General features: G+C 41.6%; 2 protein-coding genes across 2 annotated transcripts; both read left to right on the plus strand.

Annotated features, from left to right (window-relative positions):
* Window positions 1–1146: 1146 nt before the first annotated feature.
* Window positions 1147–3589, plus strand: cryba1a (crystallin, beta A1a). Its single transcript, XM_070906554.1, has 5 exons — window positions 1147–1185; window positions 1348–1466; window positions 1719–1860; window positions 2455–2597; window positions 3442–3589. The coding sequence occupies exons 1-5, from the start codon at window positions 1147–1149 to the stop codon at window positions 3587–3589; spliced, it is 591 nt and encodes a 196-aa protein (XP_070762655.1).
* A 2908-nt stretch (window positions 3590–6497) lies between these two features.
* Window positions 6498–23148, plus strand: cpda (carboxypeptidase D, a). The gene is made up of 22 exons (XM_070905392.1): window positions 6498–6938; window positions 7656–7903; window positions 12564–12706; window positions 12882–13051; window positions 13577–13734; window positions 13807–13986; window positions 14182–14373; window positions 14955–15122; window positions 15448–15557; window positions 15725–15827; window positions 16341–16483; window positions 16567–16736; window positions 16832–17134; window positions 17368–17563; window positions 17834–17969; window positions 18137–18283; window positions 18751–18849; window positions 18958–19022; window positions 19183–19314; window positions 19608–19793; window positions 21859–21961; window positions 22461–23148. Exons 1-22 carry the CDS (start codon window positions 6562–6564, stop codon window positions 22685–22687), a joined length of 3756 nt encoding a protein of 1251 aa, XP_070761493.1. The 5' UTR covers window positions 6498–6561; the 3' UTR covers window positions 22688–23148.
* Window positions 23149–23686: the final 538 nt, after the last annotated feature.

A 23686-nucleotide genomic window follows, 5' to 3' on the forward strand; every position in this document is an offset into this window, starting at 1 on the left:
TGAAAAGGTGAAAGGACCAGAGATGTGGGGTCAGTTGAGGTGGACATGACGCTCAGTTGGGAGACAGAGCACAGCGCAGTGTGGGAGAAACTCAGTAAGTACATTATTAGAATAAAGCCTTATTTATCAGACACCTTTGTCGTTTTGGATCCAGAATTTAAATACCAGCACCAACTGTTTCTGTTTCATTCCTGTTTTTGCTTAACACTTGAACACTAAATGTGTTTTTCCTTTTGCACCAAAGTCACTGGCAAGACTATCCACATCTGTGATGATCTGTTTCCTGGACCAGACTGTGCCAGGACTTGGTCCAGCCCACTGGTCATGGACCATTTAGAACTTGTGCTTATCTGCACTGGGCACGGTGCCCTCCATCCAGTCCCACTGCGGCGAACTAAAGCCCAGCAGCTCAGTGCTGAACAATGACTGGAACAGCAATGTGCTGACTCCTGCCCCGACCCACAGGCCCAGCTGCTTTTCAGTACCAGCATGTATAAATAGGTCCGTTTACTCTGGGGTCAGGACATCGTTTTTGTGGAGCCCCCTGTGAGCACTGCACTGCTATTCTTTGGGGCCAGGTCAGGTAAGCCCTCCATCTCAATCCATTATATATAGACTTGCAGACCATTGTCAATTTACATTCGTGTGTCTTTTGTCTTCATTGTTTGTGCTGAGCCACATGAATGTATAGACTGAGGTCAGACATGCAAATGCATAGACATACTGACCATGCACTGGGGGAACAAACAGTATTGTGCCCACATCAACAGCTGGCTCCATCAAGTGTGAGCATGTAGTAGCTTCAAGAAAGGCCACATACCCAAACAGATGACATGCAATAGGGGGTCTGTTTTTATAGGTCAAGATTCTTCCTACTTTATGAATTTGTACACTGATGCTGTATCAGGTGATATATTTTCAAGTGTACTTCAAAAACAAGCAAACACAAAAAATATAAAATATGCCTCCTACATGGCAATTGATAATAAACATTATCTCAAAAACACACGTGCTAGTTGGTGCGGAGGAGGCGACGGGTTGTGTTTGAACTGTGTAATGTTTTAATTAGCCTTTGAATATGAACATAAACATGATTCTTCCTGCTCTCGACACTGCAGGTGAATCAGCATTGAGATACACAGTAGCATGGCTCTGAATAATCCCAACCCACTGGGACCATGGAAGGTGAGTGTGATGTCTTGCCATGGATGATTAACAAAAGCTGATTACATTTTTTTTTTATGTCATGCCTGGCCTGATGATGTCAATGATGTGTGTGTCTGTACACACATCAGTGTGTGCGTGCGGCATGTGCATACTACATGTATGCATTTGTGCCCTCTCCAGATCACAGTTTATGACCAGGAGAACTTCCAGGGGAAGCGTCTGGAGTTTACCTCAGCCTGCCAGAACATCATGGAGTGTGGCGTTGACAACATCCGCTCCCTCAAGGTGGAGTGTGGAGCGTAAGTCAAACAAAGAGCTCTGCAGAATATTTCACACAGGAGGAAACTACCTACAGTAAACAGATCTACCTGTCAATACATATATATTCTTAAAATTCAGCCACAATTTGATTTTGATGCTATTTTGCCAAAATAGAACCCAATGTGAGTCTATACATCTTCTGTAGTTCACTGTCTGATGATCAGTCTGTTTCACCAGTGTCCTAATGGTCCTGCATGTTGTGTACGTGTCTGTCTGCTTGCTGTCGACAGCTGGGCAGGATATGAGCACTCCAGCTTCTGTGGACAGCAGTTTGTGTTGGAGAGAGGCGAGTATCCTCACTGGGAGTCGTGGAGCGGCAGCAACGCCTACCACATTGAGAGGATGATGTCCTTCCGCCCCATCTGCTCTGCTGTGAGTCTCTGTCCCAATCCAAAGGCTTCTGTTTACCCTCTATCTGACTTCTCATGTGTCTCCAGAAAAGTGTTAAAAGGCACTAAATTTGACTCGTCAAATTGACTCACTCTGGATTAGAACCCTGGTTTCTTGTGTGATGAGCCAACAGAGTGACTTGTGCCAGCTGCTGGTTACAGCTCAAAATAGACTACTGCAGTGTGGATCTTATGCATTATGAGAATTTGGACATCCCACATAAATTAGATGAATATGATAAAGATTCTATAACTTTTTTCCTGCCGGGAAGGCCTTCTTCAACGTCTCCGTATTTGAAATGAATGCGTACAGATTTATTACTATTATACAAGTAGAAAACAAATTGGCCTTACCTTGTGAAGAATGGCTTAAGAAGTGTTTGTATCACCGACTGAACAAACATTTAATCCTGACTTGGTATATTACTGTGTTCAGTGACATGAGCAACATCACTGCTAGCTTGCTAGCTTGCTCCCTCTGTAGTCTACAATACAAATACAGTATAACTGGTGTTGTTTTGTGTTTAATAACTCTGACAGAGACTGGCTTGCCTTTCCTTGTGTCCTGTGCACATAGAACCACAAGGAGTCCAAGATGATTTTGTTTGAGAAGGAGAACTTCATGGGACGTCAGTGGGAGATAAACGATGACTACCCCTCTCTGCAGGCCATGGGCTGGGGCAACAACGAGATTGGATCTATGCAAGTTCAGAGCGGCTCGTAAGTCTCGACCTCTGCACTCTGGTGGACCACTCGTTACAGGATGGCATTAACCAAAAGGCTACATTAAAACCCCATATGGCACAATATAGAAAAAGATATAGAAAATAAATAAATCAAAGGACAGTGTTCTTTAGATATTCGCTGTTACAAGAGCAAAAACTGTACTTAACAAGGCGAACACAACCAATCTGCAGACACACCTTAACCACCCATTCCTGAGGTGCAAGTGATGTATTTCATTGTTTATTGCAACTTCATTTTGTCATTTTATTTGCGATTATTAGTGTCTCAACAATACACTTTTTTAGCTAAGTGTCAAATGTATTATATCAGTATTTTTTCAGGGTTTATATTATATAGTGTAGATGCTCATAATATAAGATTCTAGGTTACTTATCGTTTTTTATACGTACCCATCCTATTACAGCGTAACCTTTAAGAAAAAATATGATTGACAGTAGTTCCCATTTCAGTCTTGTTCACTTGACTGATAATAATATATTTAATCAAATGTGCAACATAGATGACACCATTTTCTGATTGTAATCAACTCCAACAAAGCTCGTAGCATATTTAGTCAAAATGCATCAATTTAAAATGACTATCCTAACCTGACGTTGTGTGTCCACCTTTCATATTCCACTTTGTTCGATGGAGTGAGCGACATGCTCACAATAGCAGTTTTAAAGAGGCTGACTGTATTTAACTGCTGCTTTTGTCTCACACAGTTTTGACGCGATGTTAGTCTTAATCTAAATGCATTTCATGTCATGTAGGCTTCACTTACTGTGTAAACCATATGTTTATCATTGACCACTGCTTTCTTCTCCTCCTCCTCCAGCTGGGTGTGCTACCAGTTTCCAGGTTACCGTGGTTACCAGTACATCATGGAGTGTGATCGTCATGGCGGCGAGTACAAACATTACAGAGAGTGGGGCTCCCATGCTCAGTCCTTCCAGGTGCAGTCGCTGCGTCGAATCCAGCAATGAGACCTGCAGCCTCCTCTCCCAACCTCTCACTCTTTACCTCCTCCAGCTCCACCTCCTCCTCCTCCTCCTCCTCCTCCCTTCACCCAGTCATTCCAAGCTTTAGCCAGATCTGTCAGACCTTAGTGAACTAAGGCTGACACTTCCTGGTGCTTCACAATTAAGATGTTTACTGCACTTTTGTTATGTTCTGTTGCCAAATGAAAATAAAGAGAAATGATGGAAAGCATTAAAGAAAGAAAGAAACGCCACTGAAGAGAAGCTCCTGACTGATGCCCCACTGAGAAGAGAAGAGGAGGAAGTTAAAGCTTTCATGGTGGCAGCGTGGTGATGTCACTCAGAGTCATTGCTCCTCAAATTCGTGGGAGGTGCTACCAGTGATCAATAAAGACGGAATGGGCAACATAAAATAAACAGAAATACAAGAGTCTGCTGCTAAACTCCATGGTGCTCAGTTGTGATTTATTTTCATACTTCGCTTTCGGGAAGTTTTATGTTGCTGTACATTTACACTAAGCCATCTCTATTTGATTGGGACCATTTACAGTCAAGATATGCTGTATTCACATGAAATGTTGGTTACCCCTTGCTTTATACCAAAAACATAAAAAGGGCTCAAAAGTCCACATGAACAGTCCACAGCTGAGCAGTGTAAACTAGAATAATTCTCGTATTGTCTGGTCTACATTTCCAACATGTAGTCAGTGCCACTGGTTGTAAGGATACCACCCTCTGATATCATTGTCACAGAGGATAACCACTTAAATACTTAAATCAACAACTAAAACATAATTTTCAAAATGCTATCAAGTTAGATGTATTGTGGTTGCTCCACCTGTACACACAATATAAGCCACTGCACAAAGGCTACTGATAACAGTTAATGGCATAGCATTGATAAAGAAAAACACACATTAGTTTTCACTTAGGTCCCTAATGTTTGTTTGAGGGAAAGAGAAAAAAAGAATGCAATACTCAAACTGAACAAAAACTCAGATTCCCTTAAGAAAGAGAGTTTGCTTTGGGTGTTTTTTGATAAAGTCAACTGTGGTCCATCTGTGGAGTCACTTGATGAGTTACTGGCATATACCTGCTGCTACATTAATAGCAACATATGTGTTTAGGTATTGTCTCCAAAGCATAGAGAAACACAAAACTTGTCAAGCTTGTGAGATATCAGTACTTTTCCTTTTTTTTTTTTTTTTTTAATTTTAAATTTTAAATTTTTACCATTTTCAAACTAAAATAATACAACAGAAAATGGCTGAAAGTTGTGCCCTGAGGCCATAGGAAAAGACTAGAGCAAACAGTTCAGATCAGGAAACCATCTCAGAGTTTTGAGTCTTAAAACATGCATAAAGCAAATCTGACACCCACAGTCATACAAAATCACATCTAATCAGCAGCAGCAGTATATTTCCTAATAATATAAAGCCCCCAGGGTGTTGCTTTACACATATGTGTCCTTAATTAACAAACAGTTCAAACAATTTGGCATTGTACAAATTCAGGTAAGCCAATTAAAACAAGGCACATCAGAAACATTAACATCTAATGTCTGAGAATACACTCAGTGGCCACTTTATTAGGTGTGCAATCTATTGCAATTCAATACGACAGCTCTGCTATAAATTCTACCTTTAAGGTGTTTATGTTGAGTGAAAACTGAAGTTGTAGTTAAAGGTGGTGTTATTCTGGACTACATTATACTGAGAGGTGTTTCTGCTCCCCTCATGAATGTAAATATGAAGGACATGAGAAACTATCACTTACTATAACCTCAATGCTAAAACATGAAACTGAAATCACACCTCTATGACAGTGCCAACAGAAACAGAACATTATAGAGATATAAAAGGAAACTGTGAAATAACAGCTGTCTCCACAGTGCCTCTCATGGTGGGAACTGTTGGGTCTCTGTAAATAATATTAGAAAGGGTCGGTCTGGACCTGCTCTATTTGTAAAGTGTCATATATTGTTGTGATTTGGCGCTAAGTAAATTAAAGTAAAATTAGAGTTGAAATTTTATTGGACTGCATTACACTGTGCGGCCACTGAGTGTATACTGTAGAGCAAAAGCTGATATCTTTTGTATAGGCAGGTGTATAATAGGTAAAGAACAAAACAAACAAATAAATAAATAGGGGTGCTAGAAATTATGTCATTTATGACACTGAATTTATGACATGAAGCCAAATGTCTCCTAAAACAAAAAGGAGACATACAATGTTTCTAATCTCTCATGATTTTAACGTTTTTAAGTTTTTAACGACACTTGTTAACTACACGTAGAAGTCAACATCTGATGTTCTGATTAAGGATTCACTGTCTAAATGTTAGTGTGGATGATTACGGAATTCAAGTCGACAAAACACACTCAGATTGTACTCCTAGGGAATAAACACATTCAAATCGATTACCGCGGTCAATTTTAGTGGCTGTCAACGTGGAAATTCAGGCAAAAAGGTAAAAAACAAAACAAAAAAACAACTCCACGGGTCCACCTTAAAATGTGACGTCATGGTAAAGCCCCGCCTCCTGTGAGATGAACGGAAGTAGATGGAAACAGACAGGCCAGACTGGCTCTGACAGCGAAAATACGTCTGACGCTCGGGAGACAAACACTCATAAAACATTCGACCCTGGTGTTTGTTCTTTGATTTGAAAGTCCGAATGGTCTGGAAGTAGAAGATACATCAACATGGTACACATTTGGCAGCACCTCTCGACGACGCCGAAACTATGGGTGTCACTTTTCGCCTTTCTTCTCTTTCTTGTTGTCTCCCATGGTGACGCGAGGCTGCACCGGACACGAAGCGTCAGCCCCTCGCCTGAGGAAACGGTAGAAACTTACAACAAATACTACAATTATGTTGAGCTAACCGAGCGTTTGCAGTCCTTAGCCCAGAAATACCCTCACATTGCTAACCTGTCGAGCATAGGTCAGTCCGTGCAGGGCAGGGAGCTCTGGGTGATGCGGATCACAAAGGACCCCAACATAGACACACCGGGGAAACCCAAATTTAAGTACGTTGGGAACATGCACGGCGACGAAACCGTGTCCAGGCAGGTGTTGATGTACCTCGTGGAGTACCTGCTGACTGAATACGGGGAGGAACCGCATATTACTGAGCTGGTGAACACCACGGATATCTACATCATGCCCAGCATGAACCCAGACGGCTTTGAGAGGTCCAGAGAGGGAGACTGCAGCGGCGAGAACGGGGGTCGAAATAATGCCCAAAATAACGACCTCAACAGAAGCTTTCCTGACCAGTATGATGGGACGAGGGTCAATCCAGATAATATCCCCGAGGTCATGGCTGTGATCAGATGGATCCAGGAGAAAAAGTGAGTCTCCCTCTTCTATTAAACACACAAACAGTCTCCTCAGAGCCCCAGCACACATGATCCAGTTGTTTGAGGTTGTGTTGCCCAGAGCGCAGACTGGAATGGCTTCAGTAAACTTCACTGATCTCAAAACACTTATTTGTCAATGTGTATCTCACAGTGGAGGATTTGGAGAGTGACACACGTTTATGTCACAGTGAGCAACTCAATTCTTTGTCTCCTTTGTTGAGACCTCAGGGGGTACGCAGCTGAGACTCATATTAAAGTCAAGAAGTGCTGACATCACCTTGGGCTTCAGAAGGACGTGGTGGACATTCACTATTTTCATTTTATAGACCAAATAATTAATAATTAATGCGCATTGGCAGGTTGTTAATGAAAATAATGGTTAGCTGCAGCCCTTACTTAGTTCCTCCTCAGTTTCCTTGTTTATTAGGGCCTCTGGTTGTATCAGGTGTGACTCATACTAAAGTCAGGAAGCGCTGCGGTTCTGGGTGTGTAAGACTGAGGTTTACTTGGAAGACTTAACTTCAACCCTGCATGCACACAAATGTTCATCCAGTAACAGCAGTCTGATTTAGGCAAATGAACTGGGTATCTCCCAAGTTTAGTGCCCAATTTCCTCTTTGCTTCACAGCCTGTATGGACATATACATATACATACATATGTGAACCTATGCTTTAGGGCTGCTTCTAAATATGCCATTGTCTTTCCAGATTCGTGCTGTCAGGGAACCTGCATGGCGGCACTGTGGTTGCCAGTTACCCTTTTGATGACTCAGCCTCCCACCAGCGTCAGGGCCGCTACAGCAAGTCAGAGGACGACAGTCTGTTTCGCTACTTAGCCCTGGTGTATTCCCAGAACCACCCTGTGATGAAGACTGGTGAGCCAAACTGTCCAGATGCCATGGATGAAACATTTAAAGATGGCATCACCAATGGGGCGCAGTGGTATGATGTACCTGGTAAGACGATCCATTTTTGCCTAGTTTAATGACTGAGAACTAATCATTGTAGTTGGGAGGTGAGGACATCCAGGAGTGAGTTTTAAGACCGAGTTCAACTCTGGGGGTCACATCCTGTGTGTAATATGGACTTCTGACTTTTTTTCATAGAGCTAAAAGATGTAACTTTCTGAAGTGAGACATCTAGGCTGTGTGTTGCCATGGAGATGGCCAAGTGGAATAGGTGTGTTGTGTCTTTGAATTAACCTATTGTTGTATAAGAGGATGGTTTGTCCAGTCAGTGTTCTCTCATTTGCTGAAAGTTTTATATTAGTTGTGGACAGCAGCCAAGTACAGCTCCTATTAAAAAGACTTATGGCGACAGTCTAACCTGTGTTGCTGCTTGATATCTCCTCATCTGAAAGCCAAGAATGTGACATCTTATTGTTGGTGAGGTCAGGTGCAGTTCATTGCTATTGTTAGTACTGTTTCACTTTACCTAGTGTGAGCCTAACTTGTTATATACAGTTTCAATGTTTTGTGAATAGAGCTACATAGACTGATTCTTCATACTCAACATTGGTAATTGGATATGACCCAAAAAATGATTTTAGTTATTTCCGTCACTGAAGCGCTGAATAGTGTGGCTTTTTTTTTGAGTTTGCCAGGTGTCAAAATGCTGAAACAGAGTAAACACTTCAGCTCAGAGTGCACTACTCATGTTTAAAGCCTATAATTACTGGAGGTGTTAGAACAGTAGAGGGGTTTATCATTACAGCTCACTCTGGGCATATGGTGACTTATGGTCTGTTTAATCATTTGACTCACCATATAAATGCATCATCCATGTTTTCTCAATAATTGGTCAGAAACTTGATCAGCACACTCTCTGCTGTTGTTTTGTTGGTTTGTCCGGGGGGGCTGGGAGGCAGTGATGTGAAATGTCGGCAGCTTCAGGTTACCACACTGCTTTTTCAGTTGAGATGTGCTTTGTTGTAGTAAATTTGAGGTAAGGATAGAATATCTTCAGATTGGTGATTTTCCCATGGATTAGCATGCACTTGCCTTGGTCACATGAATTGGCTTGATTAAACCGTAGCTCTCCAGAACTAGTACCTTGTTTGCTCTCATGTTATTCCCTACCTCGCTTTTTCAAGTGTGTCAGATGTTCAGTGTGTGTATATATCCTGATATCATTAGGGGAGCCTACTCCATGTGCTTGTACCATTTGTTGCTCCCAAGTTACAACTAGGTAATTAAAATTCAGTTCAAACTTGACTGATCTATCAGGACAATGTTAAATCAGTTTAGAGTCCATGTTTTTTAAGTATGAGTGTAATTCTGAGTTTGTGGTGTTATGAAGTGGCAGTATGATGATCGTATGTATATATGATGATTGTTTGGACCAAATGTTTGGGAGAAAGCCACAGGCTCAGTAGTTGGTTTCCTGCTAATTGAATTTACACTAACCCCCAAATTTTGTAACGTAGGTACTTAAAGGTCCTGTATGGAGTTTTTAAGAAGCTTGTTTTTAACGACACCTGTGTCCGTGAAGTGAACGGCATCGTTGCTCGTGCCTGCTGTCTGAAGGCGAGTGAGCCAAAACAGTGAAGTGACATACACCAGACTGATTTACAATCACATTAAGAATAACGTTACTATATGTAATGTTCCTATATGTAATGTTCCTATATTTAGTTTGGACCATTGGCTCCGTGATACAAACTGGCTTGCAAGTTATTCATCAACTAACGTTACGAAGCAACCAAGGCCAGATCGAAATTAAAGTCAATTATTGCATATTGTTACATATGGCACTTTTAAACTGACACTAATTTCAGGATTCCTAAAAAAACTAGTATTTGTCCCTGTTGCAGGTCACTTTAAGCTTGGTATTATGTCATTACATGTCACACTGTCCCTTTACCACCAGAAGGAACTGGAGCTGTAAATCATTACCAAAGCTTTGAGCACACACTCTGTGTAAATCTTGGCTTTAATTGTCTTCAGAAACTAGACACACAGCGACAATTCAAGGTGAAGCTTAGTTAGCTGAAGATTAACTTTTTTGTTGTTGTTGCGGTTTCTCAACTAAAACAGCCAGTATTCAGGCAGAGAAGGTTCAGGCTGTAATAGCCAGTTATTAAAGCTCTTAGCAGCAACAATGTCTGTATCTCAAGACGAAGATAGTGAAACAGTTGAATGGACAATGCCTGTGGCTGTCTGATATGTCTCAGTGGACGAAACGTCACGGCTAAAACTGGGCTAATGGCAGATGATAGAAACGGCCAGGACATTGTGTGACATAATGAGTGGGCCAGGCAAAGCGCCAGGACCAGGAGTCAGAAACAGGAGATTTTTTGTGTGGCAGTCAAGGCTTGAAATAATAATTCATCATAACATATTATCTTGACTCATAATCTTTTGAGACAGTCTATTCTCGGGAGGACGGCCTTTACTTTTGAACTGTTTGTTTAATGGTCCTCTGTTTCAGAATCTAAACTGTTTAAGATGGGTCATTTGTTCAAAGATGTAGGCCTAGGTTACGGTAATCTCATATGTGTTGAAAGAAAATGTCTAAATGCCTTTAGACATGCAAGAGAACAAAGTTCAGAATATCATTTTACTTTATGGAAATACAGCTCTGTTGCAGTTATAATCTGAGGCCCTGGAGGTGCCTGTGAATGTTCAGACCTCTGATAGCCATACTTCCATGCTGCATTACTGTAAACTGCTGACAGTCATATGACAGTAATACTTTCTTAAATAGCTTTTCCTCCTGGATTATCATTTTAAATGTTTGACTAAAAATATATATTTTTTTATCACTTAACCCCTAAAGTCATCCTGTATTGTAGGTATCCCTGTGTCCTACACAGCAAGTTCAGCTACTAGCTCTGACTTTGGCTCCATTGTCTGGCCAGTGGTTTCCTGCTAAGTTCAAGGTGTGTCACTGGATCCGGTACATAGACAGGATATTTAAGGTTGGGGCTGTCATAGTCTGTCTGTGTGTTTGTCATGCTCTTTCAGCATATGAGAGGTGTTGACTTTAATTGAATGGTACCTGATTCAGTTTAAACTACTTACAGTAACTCAGCACAGGGCGACGCCTGAAGTCTTGTGACGCGGAGAAAAGGGGGTTTATGTTGTTTGTCATGTCGTTGCAGCCAAGTATGAATTTACACACACGGTCTAGTGTTATTTGCTCATCATTAGCAGGTGAGATTTCTTAAAGCTGTAGTTTGGTTTTGGTTGACAAAGCACCCTGCTGTCTCTGCTGCCACCACAGGGGGTAAAACCTCTAATGAATTACCCCGACACATCTCTACATACCACCCATCTTCAAATACGCTCAGAGGGCATGGTCCCTATTGTCCTGTGTGAATGTTTGTACCCACCAGTTCAGTATTGATGGATGATGGATGGCATACAATTGGGATGCCTCTCCTGTATTTATTAAAAATGAATCTGTTCTGTCAGACCAATGCGTAAAGGACAAATTAAAAAAACGTCTGAAACTCCGATGAGTTGTTAAGAGTTTATCACATCAAGTTGCCCTTTATAGTTTCTAGTGAATGACCTGGCAGCCAGTCTCCCTTGCCAAGTTTCAGACAGCTGAACAGCTGTTGGTTGACCGGGGACGACTCAGAAGAACTTGTGCTTGTGGCGTATATTTTGGTACGCCTGCCCTCAGAGCAAAAGCGTGTACCACTTTTTTCCCTTAGCTTGTAAGGGTTGCATTGCGATTTTTTTTTTTACTGCATCCAAAGTTAGTAATGTGACTCTCAGGGTGATCTCATAATCAGGCAACACACTTGGATTTTGTTCAGTGATAATACAAGAGAAAGGATTTTAATAAAATAGGTTGCAAAAAGCTGTATGCATAAAAAGCCCCATATAGCACTGTGGTGTTGGAATATTGTTAAGTCTTGGGGTTCTGGATATCGGGTGTTTTGTGTACCACTTTCAGTAAAACATTGTAAATACATTTACGTGTACCTCTGGAATCATAAGTCAAAGAATGTGCTTGGTCTTTGTTGTGCCTCACAGATAGCTAAAGCTTGTGTGCAAAGACCAGCATTTTCTGTTGTGGTGTGTTTGATGACTTCCTCATTGAGACTGGTGGGAGGCTGGTTGCTTTGCTATTAAGTTATTTGTTAGTGTTTGGTGTGTGAGGCCTTTCACACTGACTGTTACAAGGTGACAAATGGTGGCTGTTTCATTGGGTTCCTGTGGCCTGAGGCAGTCATGGCAACCCTCCAGCCTGGGAGCCTCTGGCTGCCTGCTGTCGCTCCAGTGGGAAGGCCAGCCGAACAGCCTGCCCTCCTGTGTGTCTCTCTGTTTGCCTTACTGCAGGGCTAGGTTGGCTGGCAAACTGCAGATGTCATGGCCTGTTGCCACATTAAACACTATCTTTAAACTGTGGCATTGAAGAGACAAAGGCAAGCTCATGCCTTTCCAGACAGAGCTTCTTTCTCTGTTAATCGATTTGCCTGGCACCAGTAGGCGTCAAATTTAGTAAGGAGAGCATGTTTAAGAATTTACTTTATGATGACGTGTTTCACACATCAGTTTAGTTCCTGGATTTAGACATATCTTTCTCTTTTATATAATATATGATTGAATGTGTTATGCCATATCTAGCATGACTGGTTTATTACATTGCTGGCCTGTTATCTAGGAGGGATGCAGGACTACAACTACCTCTATGGAAACTGTCTGGAAATCACCATGGAGCTGAGCTGCTGCAAATATCCTTTTGCTACTGAGCTCCATAAGGAATGGGAACTGAACAGGGAATCCCTACTAGCCTACATTGAAAAGGTAGAGCTCATAACTAAAGGAGTAATGATACACCAGCATTCATTATTATGTACCTTCTGTTTTTTGTTTATTTGAAAGAATAATGCCACAATCAAAGCCTGCCTGATACTTTTGGTATGTTATTGCTCCAGTTCAGCAAGATGTCATTGGTATTAACAATACCGTTGTCTTCCAGGTCCATATAGGTGTCCGTGGCTATGTGAAAGAGGCCATCAATGGCGCTGCCCTCTCTAATGTCAGCATTGAGGTGGTAGGCATTCGTCACAACCTGACCACAGGAAAATATGGGGACTACTACCGCCTCCTACTCCCAGGAACATACAACATCACAGCTGTGGCCCCAGGGTGAGTAATACCACTGAACTTCCCCCGGGGATCAATAAAGTATTTCTGATTCTGATTCTGGTTCTGATTCTTCCTTCGCATAGCAGGTTTTCAAAAACAAGTGTTTCAAACAACACTTAAAAAATACCATGTTCATCGCTGCTTTTTGCCTGTTGATCAATCAATTTATTTGTCACATATAATCATTCAAGGTACAATCAGAGCGAAATGCAATCGATTGTTGCCTGATCACAATGAACAATGCAATATTTGTTAGGTCTCCCAGACAATGAAGCTTAGTGTCCATGTCCCAGCCAAATTTTCCCACATGTTCTGCCCTAAAGAAATGCGTAACATCAGTTACTTCCCTTTTAGAGTTACAGAGTAACTCTTTGTTACTTAGGTGAAGAAAAATGTATTTAAGAAGTTCATTGGTAAGTGACTTCCTTGTAGACGGATTAAAAGGAAACTGCACTGGTGTTTTTTTTTGGTATGGTGTCTGTGACATCTACTTTTGGTGCATGTGTTTCTGTTTTTTGTGCACAGGTATACATCAATGACAGTCCACAGTGTCCAGGTCATGGAGGGCAAAGCCATAGAACTTAACTTTACTTTGGCACCTGTGGTCAGTGAGGCTGCAGTTGGCACCACTTTGATGCCATCCACCAATGATACAAACATCTCCACCACCACTGCCAACTCTTCTAACTCCACCCAGACCCATGTGGTTTCTTCTGGAGGCAACAAAAACAGTCCTCCTTTGCTTCCGCCTGAAAACCAGCCCATCCAGCCCCAGGAATTCCGTCACCACAACTACGCAGACATGGAGCTGTTCTTACGCAAGTACAATAGCGAGTTTCCCTCTATTGTCCATCTTTACTCGGTTGGCCGATCTGTGGAAGACCGTGAGCTCTATGTGATGGTCATCTCAGACAACCCCACGGTCCATGAGCACGGTATGTCTTAACGGGATACTCCCATTTGTTTACATGTCATTAATACTTTGCCCTTTAAATAATCTGAGTGGTAATGTGTGCATTCTAGCACCGTTGACTTTATGTTAATGTTATCTACTATTAGCTTTTATTATTAATGAGCTTATATTATCTATTATTATTAACTCTGACTTCCTCTTTTTGTTTCCATGTCAGGCGAGCCAGAGTTTAAGTATATAGCCAACATGCACGGTAATGAAGTGGTCGGCAGAGAGTTATTGCTCAACCTCATTGAGTACCTGTGCCGTAACTATGGTACTAACCCAGAGGTCACTCAGTTGGTCAACAATACCCGCATTCACATCATGCCTTCTATGAACCCCGACGGCTATGAAGTAGCCAATGAAGGTAAGAGAAAGGGACACACCAAAGTAACACTATCTGCACTGTATGAAATATGAAAGACTTATTATGGCAAATATTTTAGTATAGAGGTCACACAGGTGTTAGATATATTGCTTTGGATACATGAGCGAAGGTGTAACATTACAGGACAGTAATTTGATCTCTCGACTAACATTGCTTGAGTGTACGTTGCTAACTGCTATCACATTTACAGCCGTTGAAAATGAAACAGGGCTTGCAGGATGACCAGACCACATTCATATACAGGGGAAATCTTCAGTGATCACAAAGAAAAGGGGAGATATGCCCTGTGTAAATTAAATGTTTATACGTGGAGGTAGACAATTCCTTTGTGAAATAGCATATCTTTACTATTACATACGGCAGGTTGAACACTTGTAAGGGTTTCACAAAGCACTTCCTCTATCTACCAATATCTTTTAGCCAATAGCTGCTGCTGATGTGGAACAGGAAGTGTAGAGGAGGTGGAGCTGAGTTTGTGTGCATCTTCAAGCAGGAACATGCTGTGGTTACAGATAGAGATACATGTAGGGGACTCATCACTAGCACTTGTTTCCTCACAGGTGATGTAAAGGGCTACAAAGGGCGCAACAACAGCAACAATTTTGACCTGAACCGCAACTTCCCTGACCAGTTTACCAACATCACAGAGCCCAGACAGCCAGAGACTATAGCTGTGATGAACTGGCTGAAGAGCATCCCCTTTGTCCTGTCAGCCAACTTACATGGAGGCACGGTCCTATTTTGAGCTTTTAAGATTGTAGTCTGTCACTGTCAATGCTACCTAGTTATGGTCTTAATCCTATTTACAGTTTAAAATATTGTGTATGTTTTTACGCGTTTGTTTTCTTTTTAATAGACAGTAACAAGACATATAATTGTAATTGTTTTAAAATAACTTTAAAGGATTACTGCTATAGATCCACAGCGTAAATATAAATATTAGGCTAGTTCACGAAAAGTTAACCAGTTATGCATATTGAAGTTTATTTTAACCACCAATTCTGATGTTTTTTGCTGGTTAGCTCTGTCTTATGTTTGTGTTGTTGAATTTAGGTTCCTTGGTGGTCAACTACCCCTATGATGATGACAAAAACTCCCCAAGTCAGTACAGCCAGTCGCCTGATGACAAATTATTTCAGCAGTTGTCTAGAGCCTACTCACAGGTAACTGGACACTGTCGGATCTGTTTCATGCTGGGAATAATGTCTGCTTGTGGTTTCATGTTGTAGAAAGAAACGTAGAGTTAGGACTGATACAAAGCCTGACAAAAAACTTGACTACAATAGTGCTCATTGTTGAGTTCTCACTTGTGTGTGTGATGTGTGTGCAGGAGAACCCTCTGATGCACAATGGACACCCTTGTGTGGACCTGTACCCTAATGAATATTTTGAGGATGGCATCACCAATGGTGCCAACTGGTACAGTGTTCCTGGTATGCCTGCACCTTTCATCCTCCTTTGGCACTCACCACATTCATTTTTATTCCACAGGAGATCAGCCAAAGCGCCCATTCATATTTGAGATTTTTTGTGTATTCATATATTTTGGAAAAGTTGTTTATTTGTAGAATATAAGCTTGGCCCACACCTATTTTGGCAATTCAAACTTTTTTAATAGCCTTTAATTGACCTTTATGTTGCAATATTGTGTCCACACTGAACCCTACAACTGCAGTAGCTTAATTTTGATGATTGTTTTGCAGACAAATCAATCTGTCTGTGTTCAGTTGATCACGACATTTAACTAAAGCCGTTGTGTGTTGAATTTGATCAGGTCAGACTTGGGGACACTGCTGAAAGCAACACAAAAACTGCACCCCCTTTCACTGAGATTGTTTAATTGTTCTACATAGAAAAACGTATCCCATCATATATGCTATAATCACGTAAAGCCTCTACACATAGTGGCTTTAAGAGAACGTTTTTAAAAAGCTTTTTTCCTCCAGGTGGCATGCAGGACTGGAACTACTTAAACACCAACTGTTTTGAGGTGACCATCGAGCTGGGCTGTGTGAAGTACCCCATGGCCAATGACCTGCCAAAGTACTGGGAACAAAACCGACGAGCCTTGCTTCAGTTTATGCACCAGGTAATCTTAACATTACCCTGCACTCTCCTCACTATACTCAGTTTTGCATCTACTCATATTTTTATGTTTATGTGTCTTTATAGGTCCACAGTGGAGTAAAGGGGACAGTCTCTGACATTAGGGATGGTACAGTAATTCCCAATGCCACCATTAGTGTGGAGGAGATAGACCACAACGTCACCACGGCTCGTACTGGAGACTACTGGAGACTACTGAACCCTGGGACTTACTCTATCACTGCCATTGCCCATGGGTAAGTTTTGGATTTCAGAAGAAGACCAAATTATTTCTATACGCATGTTGTGTTTCCAGTGCTATTAACTTTAATTAACTGTCTTTGTCGTCCAGGTATAAACCTATGAGTACATACGCCACAGTTTCAAAGGATAAAGTAGAGGTGGTGGACTTCAGACTGAAACGTGTACACTCAGACTCTAATGGCCAGTCTGTCGAGGGCCCCCAACCCACACAGAACCCATCTGAGATGGAATTCCAGAGCTTAATCAAGGACCTCTCTCTAGGCCAGGGTTTGGAGCAGTTAGTCAGGAACACGGCTGCAGACAACAAGTTCCGTTACCGACGCTATAAAGAGCTGTCTGGCGTTGTGAGAGGCCTCACACTTAACTTTCCCAAAATTACCTCTTTGCACAGGTAGGCGGGCTTTTTCTTTCCCCAAACCCTGTATCTGAACCAGCCAACATAACTTTCATTTAAGGATACATGTTTGACATCCCACCTCTATAGCTCTCATCCTCTGTGTGCCAAAAGTCAATGCTGTTAGGTTTGTTAAGATCAATGCTATCCAGATCTTCTCTGTATTTCATAACATCAGTTACTTTTATTATAATACTGACATATATTCTGGTTTCTTCTCTTGTGTCCAGTTTGGGCCAAAGTGTAGAGTTTCGAACCATTTGGGCTTTGGAAATCTCCAACAAACCAGGGGAAGCTGAACCATCTGAGCCCAAGATCCGCTTTGTAGCAGGGATCCATGGCAATGCCCCAGTGGGCACAGACCTGCTGCTGGAGTTTGCTGCCTTCCTGTGTATCAACTATGGCGAGAACCCAGCAATCACCAGGGTGAGTGAACCCCCCCCAGGAAATATAGTGTTTGATAGCCTGGGCTGTATATGTATCATCTGTGTTCAGCAAGCATTAATGGAACCTTTTAAAAAGTAGTATTCATAGGAATACACAACAGTCTTTGTTTGCTCTCTAGGAAATCTATATCTGGGTTTAGGTTCAGTGTATACTGTAATTTTGTCTTGACTGGAAAGAACCAGTCCCAGTCAATACCGTGTATGGTTCAGCCATGTTTGTAATTGTTCCTTCTCTATTTCCCTTCCCAAGCTGATCAATGAGACCCGGATTGTCATTGTGCCTTCTATCAACCCAGATGGACGAGAACAGGCTATTGAGAATCAGTGCACCTCCACACAGGGCTTGAGCAATGCTCATGGGAAGGATCTGGACACAGATTTCTTTGGTCAGTTGTATGGATTTGTGTGTGTGCAGCGACGATCTACTTATTCAAAGTATAATTGTCAAACGTGGTGTGAATGTAACAAATAAATATCATTGCTTATACAAACACTTGTCTGAGCATGCTCTAACAACTCTTCCTGTCCACCATCTCTTTTCCTACTTTTTTAGGCAATGCATCACAGCGTGTGGTGGAGGCCCAACCAGAGACCAGAGCAATGATGGACTTGATTATGGACAAGAGCTACACTCTATCTGTAGCTTTCGACGGAGGCTCCCTTGTTGCTACCTACCCTTATGACAAGCCTGTCCAGTCTGGTAAAACCACAATGCAGAAAACTGCTTTTTGTTTGAATCATTCAAAAAAAAGAATATACCTTGTTAGATAATTGTTATATAATGTATGGTGTATTTGCTCATTAATATTTTAAAATCAGTTTATCTAACATTCGAAATGGAGAAATGGAACCACTTTTAAGATTGCACACATTTAAGATCGCCCCCTTTAGGCCAGTGGCCAGGGTCTGGCCATTTATCCAACACAGTCGAGAGCAAATTACCTTAACAACTTGTGGCCAGATTGCTGCAAAATCTTAGTGTGGATATTCTTTTCCTCACATCCTACAGATCGACTTCACAAGCTTTTCTTTTTCTTTTTTAAACATATGTTATATAACAGCAATCTGCTGAGTGGGACAAATGATACACCATCTCCACACTGCTGTGAAACTCTACTCAATAGAACTGAGTTTGGCTGTGTGGTTATATTTAAGCTTTTTTTTCAGTTGAAAATGAGGGCACATTGAAGTACTTGGCAAGTGTTTATGCCAACAACCACCCTAAGATGCATCTCGGGGACACTGGATGTTCAAATAATGGTCAGAGTATGTAATTTAAGTACTATAAATAATTCCTGGTTATGTTGTTATTGAATATCAGTCATTAATAAGATGATAGTGGTTAATAGCTAATGGAACATTTCTGTTACTCAGTGGGCAACATCCCAGATGGAGTTATGAGGGCAGCAGAGAGACAAAGTCACATGGGGAGCATGAAGGTAAGGTCGATACCTGCTGCCGTACATACGTAGTATTTTAACAAGATATGATCTGAAATGAAAAGGCATGTTAGTTTGGAGATCCGTCAAGTCACATGAGAAGTGAAAGCCAAAAATGGGCATTTCTCATGTGTCACCTTGTGTCTACGTGTCCTCCTAGGACTTCAGTATGGACTTCGGCCACTGTCCAGAAATCACAGTGTATACTGGCTGCTGTTTGTTCCCACCTGTTGAGCAGCTGGCCACACTCTGGGCTGAGAACAAGAAGGCTCTCCTTAGCATGTTGGTGGAGGTATGATGCAAGATTTTCGGCGACATGGAGACCTTTAATGGACTTGTTTAACATTGCTACATACAGATTTTTAACAATTGTATGACTTTTGTAACCAATTTTAAATGATATTTTCAGAAAGTAATGCAGCATTATGGAAACTTGAAGTTAGTGAGTGCTCTAGCTTTAAACAGGTGTTTTAAAGACAATTAATATTATGCTCGTCTTATAATCCTCAAATTAAACTATTTAAGATGATAATTTTTCCAATTGTCATACAGTCTTAATTTTCCCTTAATTTCTACCTCATTCAGGTCCATAAAGGGGTGCGTGGCGTGGTGAGGGACAAGAGTGGAAAGCCCATTGTTGGGGCGATCATTGTACTGAATGGGGGAGTGAGAGTCTTTACTGCCGAGGGCGGCTACTTCCATGCGCTGCTGGCTCCTGGCAACCACAACATTGAAGCTGTTGCTGATGGCTACCAGCAACAACGTCAAGAGGTACACAGTTATATACATACCATGTATTATACGGGCTAGTAAATGTAAGTTTATATTAAGCCATGAACATTTTGAAGATGTGACACAGGAAGAATTTAATTGGGATGATAATGCTGAGTGAAATAAGAGGCTTACAACAGTTTTGACTATTGATTTTTATCAAAATGTTGGAAAGCAGAAATCAGCTGTGCTCCGGTTGCTACCACATGTTCTCTGTTGAGCAGGTGGTGATCGCACACACACACACACACACACACACACACTACAATACAATACAATACATTATTTTAGTGGTTGACAAACTTTGAAACAAATTATTTGATAAGCTGAGCACTTTGGACTTGGAGTTCAAGCAGATACAAACCCCAATTAGAACTGCAGCATTCACAGATATTTAGCGCCATAGCTCTTGCATAATTTGACTTTGTTAAACTGTTTATAAAGAGGAGCTTCATTGCAAAATGTCAAACCTTTGACATAAATTTTTTCAATAAGGATTTGAAGTATAAATCCAGCTACTACAAGGAAAATAAAAAAAGTGTCTCAATGAAATATCACGAGACAAAAAAAACAAACAAAAACAAAAACAGCACACTCATGTCATAGAAAGTCTGTGGGAGAATATCACTCTGGTTCCCCCTTATTGTCTATGTCTATGAAAGGTGTAGGGCGGAGCACACAAAATCTCTCCAACACCTCCACCTTTCCATTTAGTTGCTCTGAAATTTGAAGCGTGGGGTAGGCCAGCTCTTTAAACAGATGTTCCTTAATGTTACGCCCCAGCTCCAGACTGTAGGCTGTGAGCTTTCCACATGGACCAAAGAGCAGGGGATCCACCACTGAATGATATGTCTGCTGGTACTCGGGTACTGTGAAGCCGTGGATCATCAGAGGTCCCGGCTGACTAGTTGACCCGCTGCTGCAGGTCCTCTCTTGAGTAGCGAGGGCTCCGTCCCTGTGCGGTGGTTTGAGATGTGGAAGAACAGCAGCGTTCCTTACATACCTGTCATCCAGGGGTTTCTGGGGGTCTGCTTCACTCTGCTCACACACAAGGTCCAGATCGTAACATGGAGCCAACATGTACTTTCTCTCTTTAATAGTCTCCCCATATTTCTTAGGACATCGAATACTCCGCCTTAGGCCATAGGGACGCATTTCATTCCTCTGGAAATTAATGTGACATTAGTTTCAGTGGATTCGGATGCTTCTGTAGGTTTTCTGTGTCCTGCTGTCAGAAAACTGCCAGCAAACTATATTGATAATAAGAAAAAGAAATTAGGTGGAGCACTTACTCTTTGGCAACAACTCTATGGGTGTGTGTTCAGACCACATTACTGAATCAGGTCTGAAACCGCATGGTTTGAAATCCTTGTTTCCCCAAGCTTTGAGTCTAGCTTCCACATTTTTAAAACTGCACTTACATAATGACACTGAATATATGAGAGACACTCTAGCTTCTCCAGAAAAATCAAGCAAGTTACAAAAAGTGATTTCTGAGATCCTTGTAATTTACCTCTCAGAAGATAGCTGAATCATTTTGGATTTTTATGAGCCAGCACTCAAATCTTATTGTAGACATACAAGACAACCTGCACCAGATTATACTAAGCAGTCACACCTGCCAATGAGGCTTGCTAATTAGGTCATTAACAAACCCCACTTCTGTAGGGAGCTTTAGCAGACGGCTAAATGCTTTTCACCTCCATCTGAAGAAATGGCCAGAATGGATAAGAAGATGCGGTAGAGCAGCTACAGACTTAAACTATTATTAAACTTTAACTAAGTGTTTGTGAAATTCTAGAAACAAGTATTTTTAAGAACCATGATTGACATTGCCACTACTTTTAAAAATGTTTATGTTTTACCTTGACTGCAGCAGTTTGCAGTTTATATTCAGCAGCTACCACACCCAAAACAAGTACAGAAGAAACGTTTAGATTCTGATGTTCTTGTGTCCAACACTTCACACACCCCATTAGGAATGTTTGCTGTTAAACTGTAATGAAATCAGACCATGTTTCAGGAATGCCCACAGGCTTACTGAAGAATTGTTGATGTGTTGCAGGTGGTGGTGTCTTCCTATGAAGCTGCTAGCTCCATCATCATTGAGTTTGACATGGACAACAGCATCTTTGGCCTGCCCAGAGAGTTTGTGGTGGCCAGTGCAGGTAAGCAGTGTTGAGTATATGCGTTATGTGACCTGTTCACATAAAAATAAAGCCTCTATCGCATATCATTTTGTACTTTGGCTACTGTGATGTGCTAAAACAGTATTCCAACCTGTAGTTTCATGTTGATGTTTTGATTTAAGGTTGCTAAAAACCTAAAACAGTTGCCATGCTTTGCAGCTCTTTTGAAGCAACTCTTGCTCTTCTTAAATGTTTTTTGACTCCATCTAGTATGCTAGTCTTGTACTCTGACATTTTTGAACTCTTTAAATAAACCAAGAGCTTTGAGTATAAGACATTTTCTTTGTCGACACTGAAGTCACTGTCTTCCCACAGGATCTTTGTCATTGACACTTGAGGAGTACAATTGTATGTTTAGTTAACTTAATCATCAAAGCAAACATAATCACATTATTCCATTGTTAGGTGTTTGATCGATATCAAGTCTTTTAATGTTCTGTGTGTATGCTGAGTTGTGTGTTTCTCGTCCTTCTTGCAGCAGCCTCCATGACAGCATTGGTGGTGACGGCGTGCATCATCTGGTGTGTGTGCGCAGCCAAGTCCAATCGTCAAAAAGATGGCTTCCACCGTTTGCGGCAGCACCGAGATGATTACGAAGATGAGATCCGGCTCACCTCTATGGGCTCCAAGAAGTCGCTGCTCGCCCATGAGTTCCAGGACGAGAGTGAAAGCGATGAGGAGACACTGTATGCCAACAAAATCTGAGAACTGTTGCACTAATTTGACTGCTCAATATATTATTTTGATCTCCCCCTTTTAATTTAACCCCTGGCCAACAAGGAACAGGTTGAACTCCAGGCAGCATCTCCGTCTGTCTTTGTGACTGAGAAATGAGTGATAAAGACACTTTGTTCTGTTATACCAAGAAGCTGGGCTCACTTCCAGTCACTCAGTCATTAGTGCTACACAATTAATACTTAAAAGAGCATCCTGCTGGTGTCTGGACTGAAGGGCTGGCTTTCTTTTGCTCCATCTCTACCTGACTGGATCAGGAGAAAAAGACAAAGAGAAGGTGATTAAAAAAAGAGGGAGAGAGAAATAAAGGTTCGGTCCACTGTGGACGTCATCCGTCCAGGTTTTGAGTCCCGCAGCTTTTTCATTTCCGATCCACGCAAGAGCGCTCTTTTAGACCGCTACCTGTCCTGCCTGGCTGAGGGGTTCCAGTCGATAAGTCCAAATAAACTCTTGTTTAGTGGATGTGTAATGAAGTCTGGATGGATGTGCTTAATCTCACACAATCTCCCCACAGATATCATGCGTTTCTTTCAAAACTGCTTTGAGCTAGGAAATTAGAAATGATATGTTTCTTTTATCCATGACAGCATTGCCACATGGAAGTGTCCGAGCCTTCGGGAGACTGAATCCAATACTGTGCCTTGGCTTCTGTAAAGTTTACAGTCCGCTCGGGCTGTAGTATGTAACAGAACGCAGCAACATAGTGAATAGATTATACTTGGTCCGTGCTGGAATTTGATCCATCCTATACTCAGGTGGTAGGAAAAGAGAGAAATTATGGACTGCTGAATTCCAATGTTGCACTGTTTCTGCACAGATGACTCTAGGCTGGCCGACCTGGGTTCAGTTTTGTATTTTTCCAGGGAGTCCATGTTGTGGCCAAAATCATAATGGGAGCAAGCTTCTCAAAAGCTTTAAAGCATCAGGGAGAATCTGTTACCAATGAAATGCTTGAATGAAACCCTTCCC

The sequence above is a fragment of the Enoplosus armatus genome, chromosome 5, assembly GCF_043641665.1.
Source record: "Enoplosus armatus isolate fEnoArm2 chromosome 5, fEnoArm2.hap1, whole genome shotgun sequence".
NCBI classification, from domain to species: domain Eukaryota; kingdom Metazoa; phylum Chordata; class Actinopteri; order Centrarchiformes; family Enoplosidae; genus Enoplosus; species Enoplosus armatus.